General features: G+C 35.8%; 1 protein-coding gene across 1 annotated transcript in view; it reads left to right on the forward strand.

Moving 5' to 3' along the window:
* Nucleotides 1–2673: 2673 nt before the first annotated feature.
* Nucleotides 2674–22203, forward strand: part of ZBTB41 (zinc finger and BTB domain containing 41) — a 51987-nt gene continuing 32457 nt past the window's right edge. The window contains exons 1-5 of the mRNA XM_025368532.1: nucleotides 2674–2720; nucleotides 3353–4589; nucleotides 11947–12154; nucleotides 13078–13147; nucleotides 15488–15635. Of these exons, the coding sequence (XP_025224317.1) occupies nucleotides 3470–4589; nucleotides 11947–12154; nucleotides 13078–13147; nucleotides 15488–15635 (1546 nt within the window). The 5' untranslated portion in view covers nucleotides 2674–2720; nucleotides 3353–3469. The remainder of the gene's footprint in view (nucleotides 2721–3352; nucleotides 4590–11946; nucleotides 12155–13077; nucleotides 13148–15487; nucleotides 15636–22203) is intronic.

Genomic DNA, 22203 nt, shown 5'->3' on the forward strand with positions numbered 1-22203 from the left:
GGAATTCAGGGAAAGGGTGGGAGGGTGGTGATGGATAAAAGGCTACACATTGGGTATAGTGTACACTGCTTGAATGATGGGTGCACCAAAATCTCAGAAATCACCACTAAAGAACTTATTCATGTAACCAAACACCACCTGTTCCCCCAAACCTATTGAAATTAAAAAGTCAAAAATAATCCATAGGATTTAAAACAATTTTTCTAAATATCTAAATATGTCACCAACATACTTAAAGCAAGTAATGATAATTTTAATCTTCCTTTCCAGAACATACATTCTATTTCTTACTTATGCTTATTTCTCTAGGTAAGGCCTCTATTAAAATATCAAGTAGGCCAGGCACCGTGGCTCACACCTGTAATCCCAGCTCTTTGGGAGGCCGAGGTGGGTGGATCACCTGAGGTCAGGAGTTCGAGACTTGCCTGGCCAACATAGTGAAATCCCATCTCTACTAAAAATACAAAAATTAGCCTGGTGTGGTGGCATGCACCTGTAGTCACAGCTACTCAGGAGGCTGAAGCAGGAGAATTGCTTAAACCTGGGAGGCAGAGGTTGCAGTGAGCCAAGATAGCGCCATTACACTCCAGCCTGGGTGACAGAGCGAGACTCTGTCTCAAAAAAGAAAAAAAAAGTCAAGTAATGATAGAAGGCATACTTGGCTTATTCTCAAATTCCATGGAAGTTTTCAATGTTTCATTGTGTGATATTTGCTCCATTTAAAAATTTTTCAGTAGCTTCTATTTATATTGACATTTTCTCTTCCTTGAGATTTTTAAAAAATTATGTGTTAAATTTATCAAATATTTTTCTGCATCTATTGAGAGGATCAATGGTTTTTCACCTTTTATTCTGTTAATATGAAGAATTACACGTTTATTTTTAAGTGCTAAGTAAATCTTCCATTCCTTTATTAAATCCAGTTTAGTTCAGTTGTATCTCTCTCTCACACACACACATACACACACACCACAAACACATCATTTGTAGGTCTACGATTTTTTAACCTAATTAAGAGTTTGACCTGTAATGTTCATTTCCTGCAATGTATTTTCAAGTTTGGGTATAATCATTATGCTTGTCTCATAAAATGAAATGTGACCTGCCCCTGCCACCCATTTTAAATTTTTTGAAGAGTGGGGTAAAACTGGCAATACCAAATCTTTCCAAAAGTTTCTAAACCTTTTACATATCCCAATACCCAAATTTCTGTTCTATTGGTTCTCTTTATTGTATATTTCACTATTTCATTATTTGCTCTTATCATAATTTTTTTCTACTTCTTTGCATTTATACTGTTCTATCTTGGATCAGCCCTTCTGTTTTAATAAAAAACTTACACATTTCCATCAATGTTCTAAGTACTAAGATGATGACAGCTTTCACTTCTAAATTATTCTTTTAATCTGCTTAGTTATTTTTGATAATTTTTTCATTTTCCTTTATTTCTTTAAATATACTTTCTGATAATTGCCATATCTGCAGACTACCATTCTTTCTCTATCTTGGTTTTACATTTTACTCTCTTTTCAGTGTGGCTAGTTTTTGCGGGATGAGTCTCACAGGTGATATGAATCTTGGTGCAAATCCATGTGAATGTGAGTTTTTGCTAGGAATTTTCATGAAAGGCTTAAAAATTTTATTTTTTCAATTCCCAAGAAAACCGGAGACGGGCAAGTTTCTTCAAAGCTTCCTCCTGTCTGCCGGTGGGGAGTCCACCTCTGCAGTTCTTCCATCGAGTGAGGCCCTTCTAGATGTCAGGCTATATGTGTATGGGAGGGACGAAAATATGGATGGGTGGGGGAAAAAAATTAGGCCAGCCATCCTATTTTGTCTCAGCCTTCATCTTACATTCCTTATGCTTGTAAAATCACACGCTCTAGGCCCTTGGTCTTCATAATACGGTCCTCAGACCATGATATCAGCACCTCCTGGGACTCTCAGAAATCCAAAATCTCAGGCACTAGTTCCAAAAGTTGTCCTTGTGGATTTTTCTTTACTTTTTGTTTCGGCTTCCTTTCCTGTCCTATCAGCTTTACGCTTATATATACGTTTTCTATTTTTTTTTTCTGTGTACAATGATAGGTATAAATTTTTTTTTCTTAGTAATCGCGTTTAGATTTAGCCGTTTAAGTCAGAAAAATAACGAAACGAGATCAGCATCGCTGGGTTCTTTAGTACACCCCAGTAGGTTAGCTGGGACTGGCTTCCGGCAGTTGCTGTTTGGTCGATTACAAACTATTAAATACACCAGTGAGGATGAAATCCTTCCGTGCTACGGCACCTCCGCAAACTACTTCTAAACTCTGCGTCAATCCTCCCCTCTCCCATCGCCCTTCCTCAGCAAAGCCTCACGGTTTCGTTCGGAGTAGGCCACCGAGCCACTGCGAAAACCCGGAGTAACGGATTCGGGGTGCAGCTAAGGTCTCCAAGGGAGCACGGGGAACTTACGGAGCATGCGTAAAGCGCGGTGCGCGCACATGCGCACTCGTTCGCGCAGGGCCGCGCGCCGGTCTCTCAGGAGGGCTTGGAGGCTGCGCGAGCAGTTGACGTGTTCGGTGGCTGCTGAGGCGGCGGAGCTCTGGGAGGGGAAGGAGCGGAGGAGAGGGGAGGGGGTGGTGAGGTGGGGGGCTGAACCCGGAAGTGGGTAGGCGCAGGAGCGAGCGCGCCCAGAGTGGAGCTCAGCTGCTGGGAGCCAGCGGGGGAGCCTTGGGTTCCCGGTAATGGATCTGTGGGGCGTTTTCCCAGGGAAACTGGGTGGGAAGGGTAGCGGGATCGCCGACTACAAGCGCATTCTCCGCCTCGCCAGGGCCTGGGAAAGCTCTTCAGCTTCCTTTAGTCGTCTCTCTGGTTGACCCCACTTCTTCTCTGCGCCCCTCCTGGGGCCGTCTCTCACCGGGTGGTTTTGGCCGAGGGACGCTCTCTATTCCTGAAGAGCTGTGCCTTGCCCGCCCGAGGAAAGCATGTTAATGGAGAGACTCGGATCTCGCGGCCGCCACGGCCTTATTGTCACCATCCCAGCACCCCTAAACCACGACTACAGCCTCCTCAACCCGCACAGTCAACGATCTTGGAAGATCTCTCCCATTTCTGCCAGGGTATTTTCACTCTGTTCGTGAATCAGGCCTGGAAGGTGTGCCTGGGTTCCTTTAAAATTATTCTTTTGTTGGCTGCCTTTCCTAAACCCGGCCCTCCTTGTTCTCCGCCCCAAAATCTTTGCCACGAATGAGTGTAAGCTGTGATTTTATCATCATTTAGTTATAATTAGAAGGAATTCGTTGATGATTGCCGTTGGCTGATCTAGCATTGCTTTGCCATGGAGTTATTTTACGTGGTTCTCACTCTTTTGCAGACCATGAAACCCTTGGGCACGCCCCTTCAGAAGCTGTTATCCAAGACAATCTAGTTTTCCTTTATAAATCACTTAAGACACTTATGAAGTTTCTTGTTCTGAAATTGCTGCACTGCAATGAAGAAGAGGAGAAAGGTTACTTCAAATCTTGAGAAGATCCATCTAGGCTATCATAAAGATTCTTCAGAAGGAAATGTTGCAGTGGAGTGTGACCAAGTGACCTATACTCATTCTGCAGAAAGACCAACTCCTGAAGCTCTTCACTGTTATCAGGAACTTCCTCCCTCTCCAGATCAGAGAAAGCTTTTGAGTTCTTTGCAGTATAATAAGAATTTGCTAAAATATTTAAATGATGATAGGCAGAAGCAACCATCTTTTTGTGATTTGCTTATCATAGTGGAAGGAAAAGAATTTAGTGCACATAAAGTAGTCGTTGCTGTTGGCAGTAGTTATTTTCATGCGTGTTTGAGCAAAAATCCAAGCACTGATGTTGTCACCCTGGATCACGTAACACATTCAGTTTTTCAGCATTTGCTTGAATTTCTTTACACATCAGAATTTTTTGTGTACAAATATGAAATACCTCTTGTTTTAGAGGCTGCAAAATTTTTGGACATTATCGATGCAGTGAAGTTGTTAAATAACGAAAATGTTGCCTCTTTTCATTCAGAGCTAGCTGAAAAGTCATCACCAGAAGAAACACTAAATGAATTAACTGGAAGACTATCAAATAATCATCAGTGCAAATTCTGTAGTAGACATTTTTGTTATAAAAAGTCTTTAGAGAATCATCTGGCTAAAACCCATAGGTCTCTTTTATTAGGGAAAAAACATGGGTTAAAAATGCTGGAGAGAAGTTTCTCCACAAGAAGATCAAAAAGGAATCGAAAGTGCCCTGTTAAGTTTGATGACACCAGCGATGATGAACAGGAAAGTGGCGATGGGTCAGACAATTTGAATCAAGAAAATTTTGATAAGGAAAAGTCAGATAGAAATGATTCTGAGGATCCTGGAAGTGAATATAATGCTGAAGAAGATGAGTTAGAGGAGGAGATGTCAGATGAATACTCTGACATTGAAGAACAAAGTGAAAAGGATCATAATGATGCAGAAGAAGAACCTGAGGCTGGTGATTCTGTAGGGAATATTCATGAGGGGTTAACTCCAGTGGTCATTCAGAACAGCAACAAAAAAATATTGCAGTGTCCTAAATGTGATAAAACATTTGACCGGATAGGTAAGAAAAGAAAACTTGTTTTCTATCTCTAATCAAAAAGATCGCTTATAAAAAGACTGCTTATGTAGGGAGAATACTTTGGTTTTCAATAGTGTTTATCCTGTTACTTTAAATTTGTTGTGATTCAGGAATTAATTTAAGTATTTATATTAGCCTTTACTTTTCTTCATGTCCCAGTGACACATCATTAGATCATGTCATTTGATATGAAAGACTCCAGAGTGTCAATAATTATCATGTAGAGCTTTGATTTATATGCCAGTTTAATTCCAGTGATAGGTACTATTTTTAAGTCATTAAAGAAATGTAGATTATATTACATTTAGTAATTTGTATATTCTTTTCCCCTTGCATGGTAATATATGAGTTATAAATGTCACTTTTCCAGTATCTAGCACTATTTAATAGAAAGGGGATGTTTTAGATTAAACTATGGTGAAGGATAAAATTGAAATGAATGTAATTTAATACTGTAGATAAAGACTTTGGGAAGTATCCTAGTTAGTAGCACTCTGGTTATATTATACATGTGACCTTAGCCAAAAGGCCAAGAAGCTTTGGTTGTTATAATAATGAATAAATCAATTTTTCTTCTATTGGAAAAGAATTTGTAAATGTAGTCTATCATTTTAAGTTTTATGTAAGTATATATTTAATTTCAAGTTGTCTAATATTTGCTAGGTAAGGTAATTCTTGGAAGTGTCTTATGTGAACTGTTCTAATATGAACTTTTCAGTTGCAACAGTTAAGCTTCCAGGTAAATTGAAGTTATGAAATAGTGAAATATATTCTACCACATATAATGATAAAAACATTAGTGCAATCTGACCTGGTAAAATTACTTACCCGGTTTAATATATCCCCATATGTCTTACAGTGTTACCTTACTTATGTTACTGATATAGGTGGAAATTGATTTTATAAGAAATTGGTGATCATTTGCTGTAAAAATATGTTGCATTATATGCTGAGATAACAGTGGTATCTACTTTTTGCTTTTTATAATGTTTTTTGGGATAATTTTCTCTCCGAATCATAACACTTTGGATAATCTAATTTAATAATTATTAATATTTTAACTGAGCCTGTGTGCAAACGAATAAAAAAACTTCTTCAGTAACAATTCCAAGAGCATATGTATACAAGTAAATTGTTAAAGTTAGACTGGATAAAATACTGTTGTAGAGCTGTAAACAAATACTGTGAAAATGTGTATAGAGGTGAGAACAGCTTTTTGGGTTGAAGTATCTGAGAACATTTCATCTTTCCAATAGACTTCTTAGACTTTGTACTCTTAGTGCACGCTTCCTGTATTCTGCCTTAATTGTCTTAATTTGACTTGGAGATGAGTGAATAGGGATGAGTTCACAAATGGTATTGTAGGTGGAACACAAATATCTCAAACCGTCCCATTCACTAGTCCTGTGACATGCTGTATAAAAGAAGGGTTCTGTGTTCAAGTAAGATTGGGAACTATATAATTCACAATCTATTAACTGCCCGATTCTCTAGTAAAGAAACCTGTTGATTTTGCTTAACCCAGTATTTCCTTAAATCGTTTTACCACAAGATATTTTGGAGGTACTTCTTTGAGCATCCTAGGAAACTACAGTTTTCTGCACAATTTGGGAAAACACTGCTCAAGATTGAGGTGCTAATTTACTAAGAGGAGGACATTTCGCTCCTCCCTCCCTCCCTTCCTCCCTCCCTCCCTCCTTCCCTTCCTCCCTCCCTCCCTCCCTCCCTCCCTTCTGTCCCTTTCCCTTTCCCCTTCCTTTTTTTCCAAGTTCAGCCCAGATAATTGTGGGAGTCAATAGGTCACATTGTAGGTTTATTTCCGACTGATCTTTCTGAATGTATTTTACATTATGCCACTCTTTTACCCATTCCTCTCTTTTGTTTAGCCCTGCTGCTTGCTTTTCACCAGTAGTTTCTCATTTCTATTACCTTAGTATATCTATATCTATCTATATCTTATTCATACATTGCTAGTTAAAAAGCATGAGTTACAGTGATATGAGACTGCTTGGGTGTGTTGGAATCATGTTCTTGGGTGAGATACTTAACCTGTCTGTGTTTTTGTTTCCTCATAAGTAAAGTGAGATGATGCTAATGTGATGCTAATAGTACCTTCTCATGAGGTAGGGAAAGGTTATTATGAGGATTAAATGGGGTAATTCTTGGGAATCACTTAAAATATTGCACAAAATATAGGTGTTCTAACATATTTATTATCTCTAAGCTGCCAAACATTATTAAACAAATATGAAATGATATACTCTCTGTCATCAAGAATCTTAGAGTTTAATGGGTACATGAAAAAAACACAATCATGTTACAATAAAGATAATTTTATCAGGATAATTACAGAAGACTAAGGAAATCAGGAGAAGTGTCTCAGAGCAGATAGTATTTGAGCTAAGACTCAAAGAATAGGTAACAGTTTACAAGACAGAAGAACCAGCATGTGTAAAGGCATTGAGGTATGTTGTATTGCTCAAGTGTGAGTGGTTTCAAGGTGGTCAGGTGTTATTTTCGTAGTGAAAATAACAGGAGATGAAGGTGGGCAAGAAAGTGGTGGTCAGATTTTGTATGTCTTGTATACTCTACAAAGGCATATACTTTGGACAACATAACTTAACTAGACTGGACTTTATCCAGTAGGTGATAGGGACCGTTGAAAAGAATTTTAGAAAGGAAACCATGGCGTATAAGAATTTTAGAAAGATCATGGTGGCTTCAGTGTGGAGAAGAAAATTGGAAAAAGGGATGAAAAAAGAGCCAGGGAGATAAGAAGGAGCATATGACAAAGGACCAGAATGATAATATAGCTTAGACTTGGAAGATGAGTGGCATTGGGAGTGGGGTGTAGAATGAGAGTAAAGCAGAGAGTTATAATACATTGAATGTAAACTAAGTGGACCAGTGATGGGTAGAATGAAAAGAGTATTTAGCAGAAGATCCATGTGTCTTAAGTGTCCTCTCTTACCATCTTTATTATTAGAAGTACAGTTTATTTAAAAAATAACACAGGAGTTCGAGCGCCACCGTCATTATTCTCATACCATCCACATTCCTTTTGTAGAATTTTTAAATGCCACCCCAATTTTGGGTTATTTATCTGTCTTAGATTGTGAGCCTGGGAGTTACGTATCTTACTCTTGGCTAGTATTCTTTGTAACATCTCAGGTCATTTTAAGTAAATTTTTAGTAAGCAGCTGTTTATTTGAACTAAGTTGAAAAGTTGGTATCTGACTTGACTTTGGGCTTACAGCCAATTAGCATTCTTTAAGCTTCTAACTTGGCTTTTTTGGGGTTGGTTTATGAGAGATGCATAAGCTTTGAGACCTTCTGCTGGAACCATTAGTTCCACAATATGTAATCTACTAATTTGATTCCATTACTTTACATCTTTTATCCTTTCTGCCAGTTATATTTTTCCGTAGGTTACCGGCTGTCTTCTCAGCAAATTATCATGCAAATAAGAATCCTTTGACCTTTCCCCTTACACCAAAAGTGTAATGGATAAACAGGCAAAAGCAGGGAGATGACAGATGGGGTGAGAGAGAAAATTTGGATAATTCATCTTTTTTATTGTTTCCACAGAGAACTAAAATCTTTCCTTAGATTAAATTCACAATCTCTTCTAGAGGTAGAGCATGTTTTATACCTTTAAAAAAATGTGACTAGTGCATCCTGCAGATATTCCACTTAGTTCTTAATAGAAAAGGGTTATAACAATGGCACAACTCTCTAAGGCTAAGTATTTTAATTACATATTCTTTAGAGTAACTCATATGACCATTTCAAGGTACATTTTAAGATGTAGCAATATCAGATATATAATAAACTCATCTAGTGATATTTCTCTTTGTAAAAACTGCATACAAAATCTAACATTGGTAATTTTATATGACCCATGTGGGAATAAATTCTGTATAAGGTCAAATATGTTCATGTGAAAATATCTTTAATTTATGACTCCTGATTTGAGACATGATTCATATTGGGATTCAGTTCAGAAAAATGCTGTGGACAAAATTTCTTATGTTATAAAATGTTATGTATTTTCTGTTCACGATCAGGAATGCTTGGGTGTAGTTTAATATTCTATGAAGGAATACTGTTTTTTAAATTGAAACTTTGATAAGTTTTAAGTGAACATTTTGATTTATACATTATTATTGAATGCCCCACTCCGTAAACGTAGAGAAACAGTTGTAGATGTTTACTGTTTGTGCTAAGGAGTGCCCTCCCCACTGGCAAAAAAAAAAAAAAACCTACCAAATGATTTAAACATGAAAATCAAAGATTAGCATATATTTTCCCACTAGTCTCTAGAGATCTACCTAGCTCTTTTGGGTCCAGCATTCCCTCAAAAGTTCTCTCGCCTGTTCTTGTTCAGAAATTCAAATCCATGGCGATAACAGGCCATGCAAAGCCTATGTGCATAAAATTTGAATTAATAACTAAAAGATTATTTTACTTATTCAAATTTCTGTATTATCATTGGTCTGCTTGATTTTGCTCAATTTATTTAAAATGGTTTTTAAAAAAATCATGAGGTTTATCTAATTTTGGCTATTTCAGTTTATATTCACAAACTTTCTTCTTTTTTTTTTTTCCTTGCTTAAACCTTTCTCTCTCCTGGTATGTAGGGAAATGGAAACTTAATAGTCAAAGTGATTTTAATTTTTAATTCAACTGCCATTTCAATGACTTCGTATTAGCTATAAGTAACTTAATTTTTATTTGCATGCGTAGAAGAAATTCTCGATTTTCAATAGAGGGAAAATGCTGCTAATTGTTAATTTAACATCTTTTCAGCAAAGGCATTTTCATAGCAAGTAAATGATTTGTTGAAAAATTTTTCATACTTTAAGATTTTTATTATGCTGCTACTTTTGTAAGACATAAAATTGAGGGCCGGGTGCAGTGGCTCATGCCTGTAATCCCAGCACTTTGGGAGGCCGAAGTGGGCGGATCACCTGAGGTCAGGAGTTCGAGACCAGTCTGACCAATATGATGAAACCCCATCTCTACTAAAAATACAAAAAATCAGCTAGGTGTGATGGCATGTGCCTCTAATCCCTGCTGCTCAGGAGGCTGAGACAGGAGAATCGCTTGAAGCCAGGAGGCGGAGGTTGCAGTGAGCTGAGATCGCGTCAGTGCACTCCAGCCTGGACAACAAGAGCAAAACTCTGTCTCAAAAAAAAAAAAAAGAAAGAAAAATGAGAAGATTTAAGCATTAGGAGGTTGATAAGTTGTCTCTCAATTTTGAGAATCTGTGCTAAACCTGCGCAGTCAATCCCCAGTTAAAAATGGACCTGTTCCAAAAATCACGTTTAGTTATTAAAAAATCAGACTATATACTTTTGTTTACAGTTTTTTAAATATCAGTATGATTATTTACATAATTTAAAAGGTGAGTTAAAACTGAAATATGAAAACCTTCACAATAAAGGAATACTTAAAAAAAAATCCATAAAGTGACCTCTGTCTTTTCTCAGTATTTGATCTGATTCCTTGAACACAGCAGGGGAGGTGGTGGTGGTAGGATGTGTATATGCATGTGTAAATGGTTGGGTATACTCTAGCAGTAGCAGAGAGGGAACAGAGATACTAAGCAATTTTAGCAGTGGCAAGGGGAAAGAGCCAAGTGTATACAACGTTATCAGAGCTGAAACCCCTGTTTGATTTGTTATAACAGATATTCATTCATAAATCGGATGCATCCATATTTATATTTGAGGTATACCTACATGTCCATATTATGACTAGTAACCCGTATGATAATAATGATAACAGTTAATATTTATTAGTGCTTACCGTGTGCTGGGAATTTTTTTTTTTTGACTTGGGGTTTTGCCAGGCTGGCCAGGCTGGTCTCAAATTTATGACCTCAAGTGTTCGCCCACCTTGACTTCCCCAAGTGCTGAGATTACAGGCATAATCCACCATGCCTGGCTCTGCCAGGATGTTTTAAGTGTTGTTGTGTGTATTTGTTAACGTATTTACATCTCACAACCCCATGAAGTGTTACTAACTCAAGTAAAGAGAGGTTAAATTATTAGCTTGATTTAAATCACGTAGCTAATTTAGAAGATGCCTAAATATTGACTGAGTTTTCTGACTATATGCATATCAGGTATGCATATACCATTACTGTGCTCTACATCTAAATACCTAATTTTTCATTATACTTCTGTTTTCTTTGCTTGTGATTAACACCCTTCCCCTTACCTTAAGGAAAATACCTTGGTTTCCTTTCCTTAGTTTTTTTTATTGTGATAAGTGCAATATAACTAATTTTTAGATAATATAATATTGCTTGCTTAATAAAATCAGTTGTATATAGATATATTTACTAAATTAGTGAATTTATTTTATTTTATTAGGTAGGCACATAATTATGATTATACCTTTTCCTCAGTGGCCTTGGAATATTTTGGATTTTTCATAATTTTCATGTTATACATAGGGTATATCCTTTTTAAAGTACATGATCGAAATGCTATACTTTCACATTAGTTTTCATCTGAAGAAAAATTTATTTATACATTTATTTTTCAGGAGAGAGCAAAGCTAAGTTTTTAATTAAGAATTACCTTTCATGTTGATTTTTTTTTCCTATGTTTATTGCCTTTTGCTTGGAAATATATTTCGAAATTTCTAATTCAAATGACCAGATGTGCACATTCACAGTACACAGATTACCCAGTAATAATAATAGACAACAGTAATTGATAACTTACGTGTTTGATACTGTTGTAAGTGTGTTATGTGTATGAATTTGTTTATTATTACAGCAGTTCTATTAGGTAAATTCTGTTATTATCTCAGTTTTTCAGATGAGGAAGATTTGAGGCATATAGAGGTTACTTGTCCAAGGTCACATAACCCTCTATTTAGAGAGCCAGTATCCATATCCAGGTGTGTGGACCCACAGAGATACTGAAAATATGAACATAATAAATCTTAAATGATGAATTGATCTTTTGCTAAAAGTTAATTTTAAATTTTAAAATACATTTAAAAATGTAAGGTTCAGAGAATTTGCCAACAGTTTTCAGAAAATGTATCAAACCTCTTAATTTTTAAAATGTGTGATCATGAATAACTTTTTTTTAATGACTCAAGTTTTTGAGGAAAAGTATACTTTGAACAGTAAGCTCAAAATAGTAAGTCATTAGGTTTATCAGAGGTAGAGATTTAGGTAAACTTTTTTCTAGTTTTGTGTGTGGATTTAGGTGTGTACATTAAGTTTGCTAAACCATGAGATTTTATTCCACTGTCAAATTCCAATCACAGTATAGCAAATGTACTAAATTTAATTTTAATTTTTCTTTTTTTATAGGAAAATATGAGAGCCACACCCGTGTTCACACAGGTGAGAAGCCCTTTGAGTGTGATATTTGTCACCAACGCTATTCGACAAAGTCTAACCTAACTGTTCACAGAAAGAAGCACAGTAATGAAACAGAATTTCATAAGAAGGAGCACAAGTGCCCTTATTGTAATAAACTTCATGCAAGCAAGAAGACTTTAGCCAAGCATGTTAAGAGGCAAGTATTATCTTGCTTCCATAGTATACTTTATTGTGCCTTTTAATTTAAATATGTAGAAAGCTAAAAACATCTATAAAGTGCTTATCTCCAATTCTTTCATTGGACATTCATTGAGATACAGCATTTTGATTATCCTGTTTTCTTTCTTGGGTTTTGGCAAGTATGTCTTCAGAAATATGTGGTTTTTATACTCATAAATTTCTTTCTCTTTTTTTTTTTTTTTTTTTTTTTGAGGTAGGGTTTCACTTGTCGCCCAGGCTGGAATGCAGTGGTACAATCTCAGCTCATTGCAACCTCTACCTCCTGGGTTCAATCAGTCCTCCCATTTCAGCCTCCTGAGTAGCTGGAACTACAGGCACGCACCATGCCCAGCTAATTTTTATATTTTTTGTAGAGACTGGGTTTCACTTTATTGCCCAGGGTGATCTCAAACTCCTAGGCTCAAGTGATCTGCCCGCTTTGACCTCCCAAAGTGCTGGAATTACAGGTGTGAGCCACCATGCCCGGCCAAGAAATTTATTCTTATACTCAACATTGTGTTTAATGTGTAACAGTTTGTGAGATAAAGAATATTTAATAGAATATTGTATATTTAACTCTAAAAATTAAATTTACTGAAATCTGGACTAAAAAAAAATCAGACATATTACATTGCAGTTTATGTATAAAGAACTAGGTTCCTGAATGTATTTAAAAGATGATTATACTTTTATTTGATTATTTCTGCATATACTTAGGTATACATATACATTTATTAAAATGATAATGATACCTCCTTAAAGAGCTCACCTGTGCCTACTTGTCTCATTATGAAAGGAACCAGTACTTGATCCTGGTAATTACTGTCAACATATTCACATGGACTATTGCTTTAACTAATATAACCTTTTCCTAATAACCCTTTTCTTTTCCTCTGATAGATTTCATCCAGAAAATGCACAAGAATTTATTTCCATTAAGAAGACTAAGAGTGAAAGTTGGAAATGTGATGTAAGAGTTTTTAAATAAAACAAATTAGAAAACCAAAGTAAATGAAATGTCTTTTGGGGAAGTAAAGTAATTAGGTTTTAAAGTAATGTGACTTAGCTTATTTCACTTTTAGAATTTTCCTTTTATATAAAATTATTCTAATATACTTTGTAAATTAAGCCTGGTATAGGTTAGTTTTTAGATGATGGACCTAAGAAGTAGAAATCCTAGTTTTTATTTTCATTGTAATCACCATACCATGTATTTATGGTTATATATGTAAACTGTGACATTACTGTTGCACAGAATATAAAATGTTAGACTTTCTCCCTCATTTCTGGGTATGTGTTGTTGACATAATAAACTATCTCAAAACTTAGTGGCCTTAAATAAGTATTTTGATATGTCTCACCCTTTTGTGTGTTAGGAATCCACATTTGGGGCAGGGATTTGCTAGGTTAATTCTTCTGTTCCACTTGTTGTCAACTGAAGTCACTCAACAGTTTTCAGCTAGTGCATGGTCTGGTCTGGTCTGGGGATACTTCCAAAGTGGCTCACTCAAGGCTAGATATGGTGGCTAACGCCTGTAATCCCAGCACTTTGGGAGGCCCAGGCTAGTAGATCACCTAAGGTCAGGAGTTTGAGACCAATCTGGCCAACATGGCAAAACCCCATCTCTACTAAAAAAAAAAAAATTAGCTGGGCATGGTGGCACATGCCTGTAATCCCAGTTGCTTGGGAGACTGAGGCAAGAGAATCACTTGAACTCGGGAGGTGGAGGTTGCAGTGAGCCGAGATCACACCACTGCACTCCAGCCTGGGTGACAGAGCCAGACTGTCAAACAAAACAAAGTGGCCCACCCATGTGACAGGTAACTTGGTGTTTGTTCCTGGCTAGAATCTCAGCAAGGACTATTTACCAGGAACCTTAGTTCTTCTCTACTTTGGTCTTTTTTTGAGGCTTCTTGAGCTTCTTTCTATCATAGCAGCTAAGTTCCAAGAGTGAGTAAGTGTTCCAAGAAACCTAGATAAAAACTATTAGACTTTATGGCATAGCCTCAGAAGTCTCTGAAAATCACTTCTACTACATTTTGTTGGCCAAACAAATCACTCCAACCTGGGTAGATTTAAAGAGAAGGGAATTAGATTCCATTTTTCAATAGGAGGAGTACCATTGTACTTATGGACATCTTTATTCTACAGTACCTCTTAAGTATTTTTTCAGTATTTACATTAATCTTTTCTTTTTTTTTCTTTTTTGAGATGGTCTTGCTTTGTCACCCAGACTGGAGTGCAGTGGCGTGATCTTGACTCGCTGCAGCCTCCTCCTCCTGGGTTCAAGTGATTCTTGTGCCTCAGCCTCCCGAGTAGCTGGGACTACAGGTGCACACCACCACGCCCAGCTAATTTTTATATTTTTAGTAGTGATGGGGTTTCACCATGTTGGCCAGGCTGATCTTGAACTCCTGACCCCAAGTGATCCACCCGTCTCGGCCTCCCGAAGTGCTTCCCGGGATTACAGGTGTGAACCTCTGTGCCCAGCCTAGGTGAATCTTTTTTAAAGGCATCCCTAGCTGTTACTTTTGCCTTCTTTAATCCAAGATTCAATTTATATATATAGCAAAATTCTCACAATTTCTCTGATTTCAGCTTCTAGAAATTGAAGTTAATTATTAATTACAATGTTTGAATCTGCATAAGATAGTGTCTTCCCCTTACTAAGTTTCATCATTCTTGGCTATAAAACATTAATAATAATGCCAATTGCATCTGTCTCACAGGATTATTGTGAGAATTAAGAGAAATAATCCATGAATTAGTTAGCATTGTGCCTGGTGTATATAGTATGTGCTATGTCATTATTGTTGGTGCTCTTACTATAGCAGCCTACCTCTCTTTTAAAAAACCTGATGAATGTCAAATTTTTAAAGACTGACCACTTCAAGAGATACACTTTAAAATACTTTTTCTGTGGCTTCTTATTCAGATTTTTATTCAAATATATGGCAACACTGAAAAAAAAGAACCTTTTATTCCTGACATATAAGTGACTAAAAAATAATATATTTCATGGATTTAGAAATTCTGACTAGAATTAAGATAGTATGATTATTCTATATCCCTACTAGAAATGCAAAGAGTTGAAATTCAGCTACCTTTAGTACTAATTTAAAATCATTCCTTACTTCCTCTAGAGCATTTTTTTCCTGCACAATTAGAATTTAGTTTTACTTTTTGTAAGTTTACTGTTGGGAGAAAAGTCTGTTTATTGAATTTACATTTTTTTTTTCCTCATTACAAGCTTAGTATTACAATTTTTAATTCAGGTTCTCTTAACATTTTGTTTGCATTTTAATTTAGATTTGTAAGAAATCTTTTACTCGAAGACCACACTTGGAGGAACATATGATTCTACATTCTCAAGATAAACCTTTTAAGTGTACCTATTGTGAAGAACATTTTAAATCACGGTTTGCTCGGTTAAAGCATCAAGAAAAATTCCATCTGGGTAAGCAAGTTACTTTTTCTTAAGGCAGCCATGACAATTTTAATTATTACATCATGTTGGAGGAGCCTTCTACAGCTGAATTACTCTTTTTCTTCTAGAAGACTTTTTAAGAGTGGTTTTAGGTTCACAGCAAAATTGAGAGAAAGGGATAGATAGTTCCCATATACCCTCTGCCTCCACATATGCACAGCCTCCCCCATTATCAGCAGTTCTTCACCAGAGTGGTACATTTGTTACAATCGAAGAACCTACATTGACACATCATAATCACCCAAAGACTCTAGTTTAGACTAGGGTTCACTCTCAGTATTGTATATTCTGTTGTTTTAGACAAATCTATAATGACATGTATCATTATAGTATCGTACAGAATAGTTTCACTGCCCCGAAATTTCCCTGTGCTTCTCCATTTGTCTCCCGCACCAACCCCTGGCAACCACTGACCTTTGTACTTTGTTGGATGGTTCATTTTTTTTAGATACCTCATCTACTACTTGAAGATCTTTTTACTGTCTCCATAGTTTTACCTTTTCCAGAATATCATATGGTTGGAATCATACACTGTGTTGCCTTTTCAGGTTGGCTTCTTCCACTTAGTATAGTGCTAAACGATACAATTGGCCCTCCATATCTATGAATTCCATGTCTGTGGATTCAACCAACTGTGGATCGGAGATATTAAAAAAGAAATAACAAAACATAATAATACAACAATAAAAAAATACACTTTAAAATATAGTATAACAGTGATTTACATCACATTTCCATCATATTAGTATTAAGTAATCAAGAGATGATTTAAAGTTTATGGTAGGATGTGCATAGTTTGCATGTAAATACTGTACCACCTTATATAACGGAATGGAGCATCCATGGATTTTGGTATTCCGGGCCATCCTGGAACCAGTCCAATCCCTCACGGATACCTAGGGAGGACTTTATTCCATTGTCTGGATATACCACAGTTTATCCATTCACCCACTGAAAGATATCTTGGTTGCTTCCAAGTTTTGGCAGTTATAAATAAAATTGCTATAAACATCTATATGTAGGCTTTTTTGTAGACTTAGGTTTTCAGTTCGTTTGGTTAAATACCTAGGAGAACAAGGTCTGGATCAGATGGTAAGAGTATAATTAGTTTATAAGAAACTGTCAAATTGTCTTCCAAAGTAGCTGTATCATTTTGCATTCCCATGAGAATGTCTGTCACTTCATGTTCTTGCCAGCATTTGGTGTTTTCTGTGTTCCAAATTTTGGCCATTGTAATAGGTTTGTAGTGGTATATCATTGCATTAATTTGCATTTTCCTGATGGCATATAATGTGGAGCATCGTTTCATATGTTTATTTACATCTATATATCTTCTTTGGTGTAGTGTCTGTTAGTTCTTTGGCCCAATTTTTTTTTTTTTTTTGAGACAGAGTCTTGCTCTGTCGCCCAGGCTGGAGTGTAATGGCGCAATCCTGGCTCACTGCAACCTCCACCTCCTGGGTTCAAGTGATTCTCCTGCCTCAGCCTCCAGAGTAGCTGGGATTACAGGTGCCCACTACCACGCCCAACTAAGTTTTTTGTATTTTTAATAGAGACGGGGTTTCACCAGGTTACCCAGAGTGGTCTCAAACTCCTGACCTCAGGTGATCCACCTGCCTCAGCCTCCCAAAGTGCTGGGATTACAGGCATGAGCCACCATGCCCAGCTGGCCCATTTTTTCATCAAGTTGTTTACTTATTGTTGAGTTTTGAGAGTTCTTTGTATATTTTGGATAACACTTACCAGATATTTCTTTTCAAGTATTTCCTTTCAATCTGTGAATTTTCATCATCTTGACAATTTCTGTGACAGAGGAAAATTTTAATTTTAATTAAGTCCAATTTATCTATTGTTTCTTTCATGGATTGTGCAAAGTTATTGCAAAACCTAAGGTCATCTACATTTTTGTGATCCATTTTGAGTTTACTTTTGCAAAGGATGTAAAGTCTGTGTCTAGATTCTTTTTTTTTTTTTTTTGGTCTGGATATCCATTTGCACTAGGACCATTTCTTAAAAAGACTATCCTTGCTGTATTGTATTGCTTTTGCTTCTTTGTGAAAGATTAGTTGACCATATTTATGTAGGTCTGTTTCTGGGCTCTGTATTCTGTTCTATTGATCTATTTTTTTTATTTTTATTTTTGCCAATACTATACTGTCTTGATTACTGTAACTTTATAGTAAGTGTTAAAGCCAAGTAATGTCAGCCCTCCAACCTTACTCTTCTCCTTCAATGTTGTGTTGGCTCTTCTGGATCTTTTGCCTTTCCATATTAACTTTAGAATCAGTTTGTTGATATCTACAAAATGACTTTCTGGGATTTTGATTGGGATTGCATTGAATGTAGAGATCATGTTGTGAAGTTGAGTCTTTCCATGAACTTGGGATATCTTTTCACGTGTTTAGTTTTTCTTTGATTTCTTTCATCTGAGTTTTGTAGTTTTCTCATATAGATCTTGTACTTATGTTGTTAGATTTATTCCTAAATGTTTCATTTTGGGGGATTGTTGAACTACCATTAGTGAACCTTGAGTATTGGCTTAGGCAAAGAAAGTCATATAAATTGGAAGGAGTACTGTATATGTCACAGTTCTTGGAGATGTGTCAATGTGTTTTTTTGTGTGTGTTGGGTTTTTTTTTTTTTGTTCCTTTTTTTGATGACAAATGTGCCAGTGGGCATAAGCTGTGCATTTATTCATAGTTGATGTTGCATAGGTTTGTGAGTGCTTAGGATGAGACGTTCTTATTTTGTAAAAAGATAATTTTTCAAGGAGTAGAATAAACTTAATATATTTGGAATTCACTATAGTATTTAATGAAATACCTCCCTAATGCTTACGGCCAAGGTGGAGAGTTGTGGTCTAGATAGCAGTATACTTCGGTAAATTTATGACTATTAATCCCACTAATGAATTTTGTCATTACAGGTAGAGGCCCTCTCCGTGTTCAATTCATTACCTTTGTTAACAACTTAAATAAAAATATACACTTCATTGCTTATGAAATTTATAGATGTCATAAAGCTGGCAAGGGTATTTAATATACTAGAAAATAAACATATTTTAAAAATCTATGTTATACAATAGGTCAAAACAAATTATGTTAAAATTAATTAAGAAATACAAAACTAGGTTGCGTGCAGTGACTCATGCCTGTAATGCCAGCACTTTGGGAGGCTGAAGCTGGCAGATCACCTGAGGTCGGGAGTTCGAGACTAGCCTGACAAACATGGAGAAAACTTGACTCTACTAAAAATACAAAATTAACTGGTCATGGTGGCAGATGCCTGTAATACCAGCTACTCAGGAGGCTGAGGCAGGAGAATATCTTGAACCCAGGAGGCAGAGGTTGTGGTGAGCCGAGATCACACTATTGCACTCCAGCCTGGGCAACAAGAACGAAATTCTGTCTCAAAAATAATAAATAAATAAATAAATAAATAAATAAATAAATAAACAAATAGTTGTAAACTTAAGGGAGTGATCTTTTAGTCATTAAGTCTTTAAGAACTATAAAATAGTTTATCATCCAAAGTACTCACTTTATAGACGATCATAAAGGCAGAGGCTTTTTGGACACTGTGAACCAATAATATGATATGATTTACAAAACCAGTGTAGTTTTAAACTATATTAATAAAAGTCTATTTTTCAGAATTAGGGAAATAATAGTCTGATTTTGAATTGATCTGGAAAATTGCATTCATTTCTGTATACCACATTTAAGATGGATATTGACAAATACATATTTTAGAGATGGGTAATTTTGGTGATGTAGAGTCTTGAAATCATATCATGTGAAAAACATGGTCCTTGAAATATTTTATCCAGGAAAGGAAGATAGAGCAGCTGTCTTCAAATACTTTCAAGGCACTATTGTGCAACAAGGGAGTCTTAATCTTTGTGAGTTTAGTATATAAGACTAGTATATGCTGGAAGATTATTTACCTGAAGCTTAATCTCTCCAAATTGCCTTTACTAAGTTGTTTTCTTTCACAGTATCCAGTTTCAGCATTTCTAAGAAGCCATCATGTAGAAACAGTTTTTATAGTTACCAAACTGTAGTTGACATGTTCTTGATTCTGTTTCATAGGAGAAATTTCTTTAGTTTAGTTCCAAAAAAAGTAGTTTGTATTGGAGAATTGGTGCACTTCTTTCTTTTTGATATGAAAATTTTTAGGTAATCTTTTTGGTCCCACCTTGTAGAAACATCAGAGGGAAATATAATAATTTTTTAAGTGTTAGAACTTACAAACTAACTTGTCTTACACAATAGTTACTTTCCCATCAGTGAAATTATACAAGTATACAAGCATATGCCGAACTTACCTTACTAGCTGTTAGAGTTGTTGAAAAGGGCATTCTTTAGAAGTGGTTGAACTAAAAGATTTTTATGACTTGTTAAGAGATTCTTCTATCATCCTGCAGCATACCAATAATGAGAGAGGTGTTCCAGAAATGTTAGGCAGAAAGGCTTAGCTAACCTACTATCTAATATTTATGGCAGAAAATACACAAGGAAAGTACATTCAACATTCAAAATAGTAAATATTTATGGAACAACTGCTAACTGTATGATCAGCTCAGTGTTAGGACCTGGGGATACTATTTCTGCCAAATTAAATTATAGTGCAATAGGTAATCTAACCAGTAAATAAATCATTACATTTTAGTACTGTGTACACACAAATATTTTACAACTGATTAGGTAATTTGTATGATTTTTAATAAGAGTTGACATTTACTAGAAGAAAAAGTTTAGTAAGTGTGGCATGATGTGGAAGTGGAAGTAGAAGACTTTCTAGCCAGGCTTGTTTTCTGAGTCTGACTTAGCCACTTACTATGTGATCTGGAACAGCCTCTCAGACTTCCAACTTCCTCTTTTGTTAAAATGAAGTTAATACATACTTCTTAGATACTGTTGTGAGGATTAAAAGAGTTACTGTATAAGTGCCAAATGTAGAGCCAGGCATGGTTTTCATTCTCTTTCTCTGAATATGTTGTCATTTCTAGTATTATAATTTTCAGTCTTTCCAAGACCTTTGAGAAATATGGCTTGTGACATAGTAGCTTTGCATTTTGGGCCACTATTATTTCAGAAAATACACCGAATAGAGTATTCTTATGAGTATTTTCTGTGTTTGAGTGTGTGTACATATGTTTACATATGTATGTATACATGCAAATATAAACTACACAAAGCAATATTATATATATAGAGAGAGAGAGCTTCTTTTGCATTCCATCTCTATGCTTCTGTTCCCTTGTATCACTGTATACTTTAGATAAGTGCATCATGCAATTTGGTGTATATCACAAGCACTTGGAGACCTTATTAAAATGAATTTCCCAGAGTATCTGATTGAGATAGTTCTAGAGTATGGCCCCAAATTTGTATTTGCATTTGGAACTTGTACAATTTGCATTTGGTACAAGTTCCCAGGTAGTGCTGGTGCAAATGATCTAGATATCACATTTTGATAACATCTGCTTTAGGTTATTCAAAACAGTACTCGTACTGTCTACATTAGGAATATATATTCTGTTAAATCAGGGGGAAAGATATGTAAGTAATGCAATCTGAACAGTTAAAGGAGAAGAATTTTTAATATATATGAATATATATGTGTAAAAGTTGTAGTTTGGCTTTTAAAAGTCAGATCTTGGCCAGGCATGGTGACTCACGTCTGTAATCCCAGTACTTTGGGAGACAGAGGTAGGAGGATCACTTGAGCCCAGGAGTTTGAGACCAGCCTGGGCAACCTAGTGAGATGTTGTCTATAAAAATAAATAAATAAATAAAAGAGGAGAGGCTGAAGTGGAAGGATTGCTTGAGCCCGGGAGGTTGTTTAAATAGGTTTAGCCACATGCAAAACTGGCTATCCAGTATAGGAAAAAAATGTAGTTGTTGTTTTCTTTGAAGAATCCTCATAAGTAACTGAACATTGAAGAGAATGCTTCATTTCTTCCTTTGCCCAGCTGAAACCTCCAGCTATACATATAGTCATATTTTATTAAAAGTTTTACTAGTAGATATTTCATTCTTTGACTAACCACATATTTTGCATAATAACCTTATTTTGGCACTTGTATTTACTTCACCTTTATTTTTCAGCTACGTAAATACTGACTTTCCTTTTCTCAATGTCTTAGAGCCTTTTTTTGGTTCCGAAGAAGTGGAGAGATTTTTCATAATACTTAACACAGTGCTTGATGTGAATTAAGAATCAATAAATACTTGTTGAATGAGTTAATAAATTAGTAAAATGTTTAGAGCCATGAAAAATGAAATGTTAGAGATTTTAAATGAGAATACGTTAAAGATACTAATGTGTAAAACACATGGAAATTTACCCAGATCTACTGTGGCTACCAAGCAATTTTGCTTATAGTTGTGTTTCTGAATTTCAGTGTCTTAATTCTGTTTTCTTTCTATTGTGCTATTATTATTAATTCATTAGAATTGTTTCTTCAGTTTGTCCTTCCATATACTGAGACGTCTTCTTGCAAATATATAGCTTCTGTATTTACTAAACTTCT

Source organism: Theropithecus gelada, chromosome 1 (assembly GCF_003255815.1).
Source record: "Theropithecus gelada isolate Dixy chromosome 1, Tgel_1.0, whole genome shotgun sequence".
NCBI lineage: Eukaryota > Metazoa > Chordata > Mammalia > Primates > Cercopithecidae > Theropithecus > Theropithecus gelada.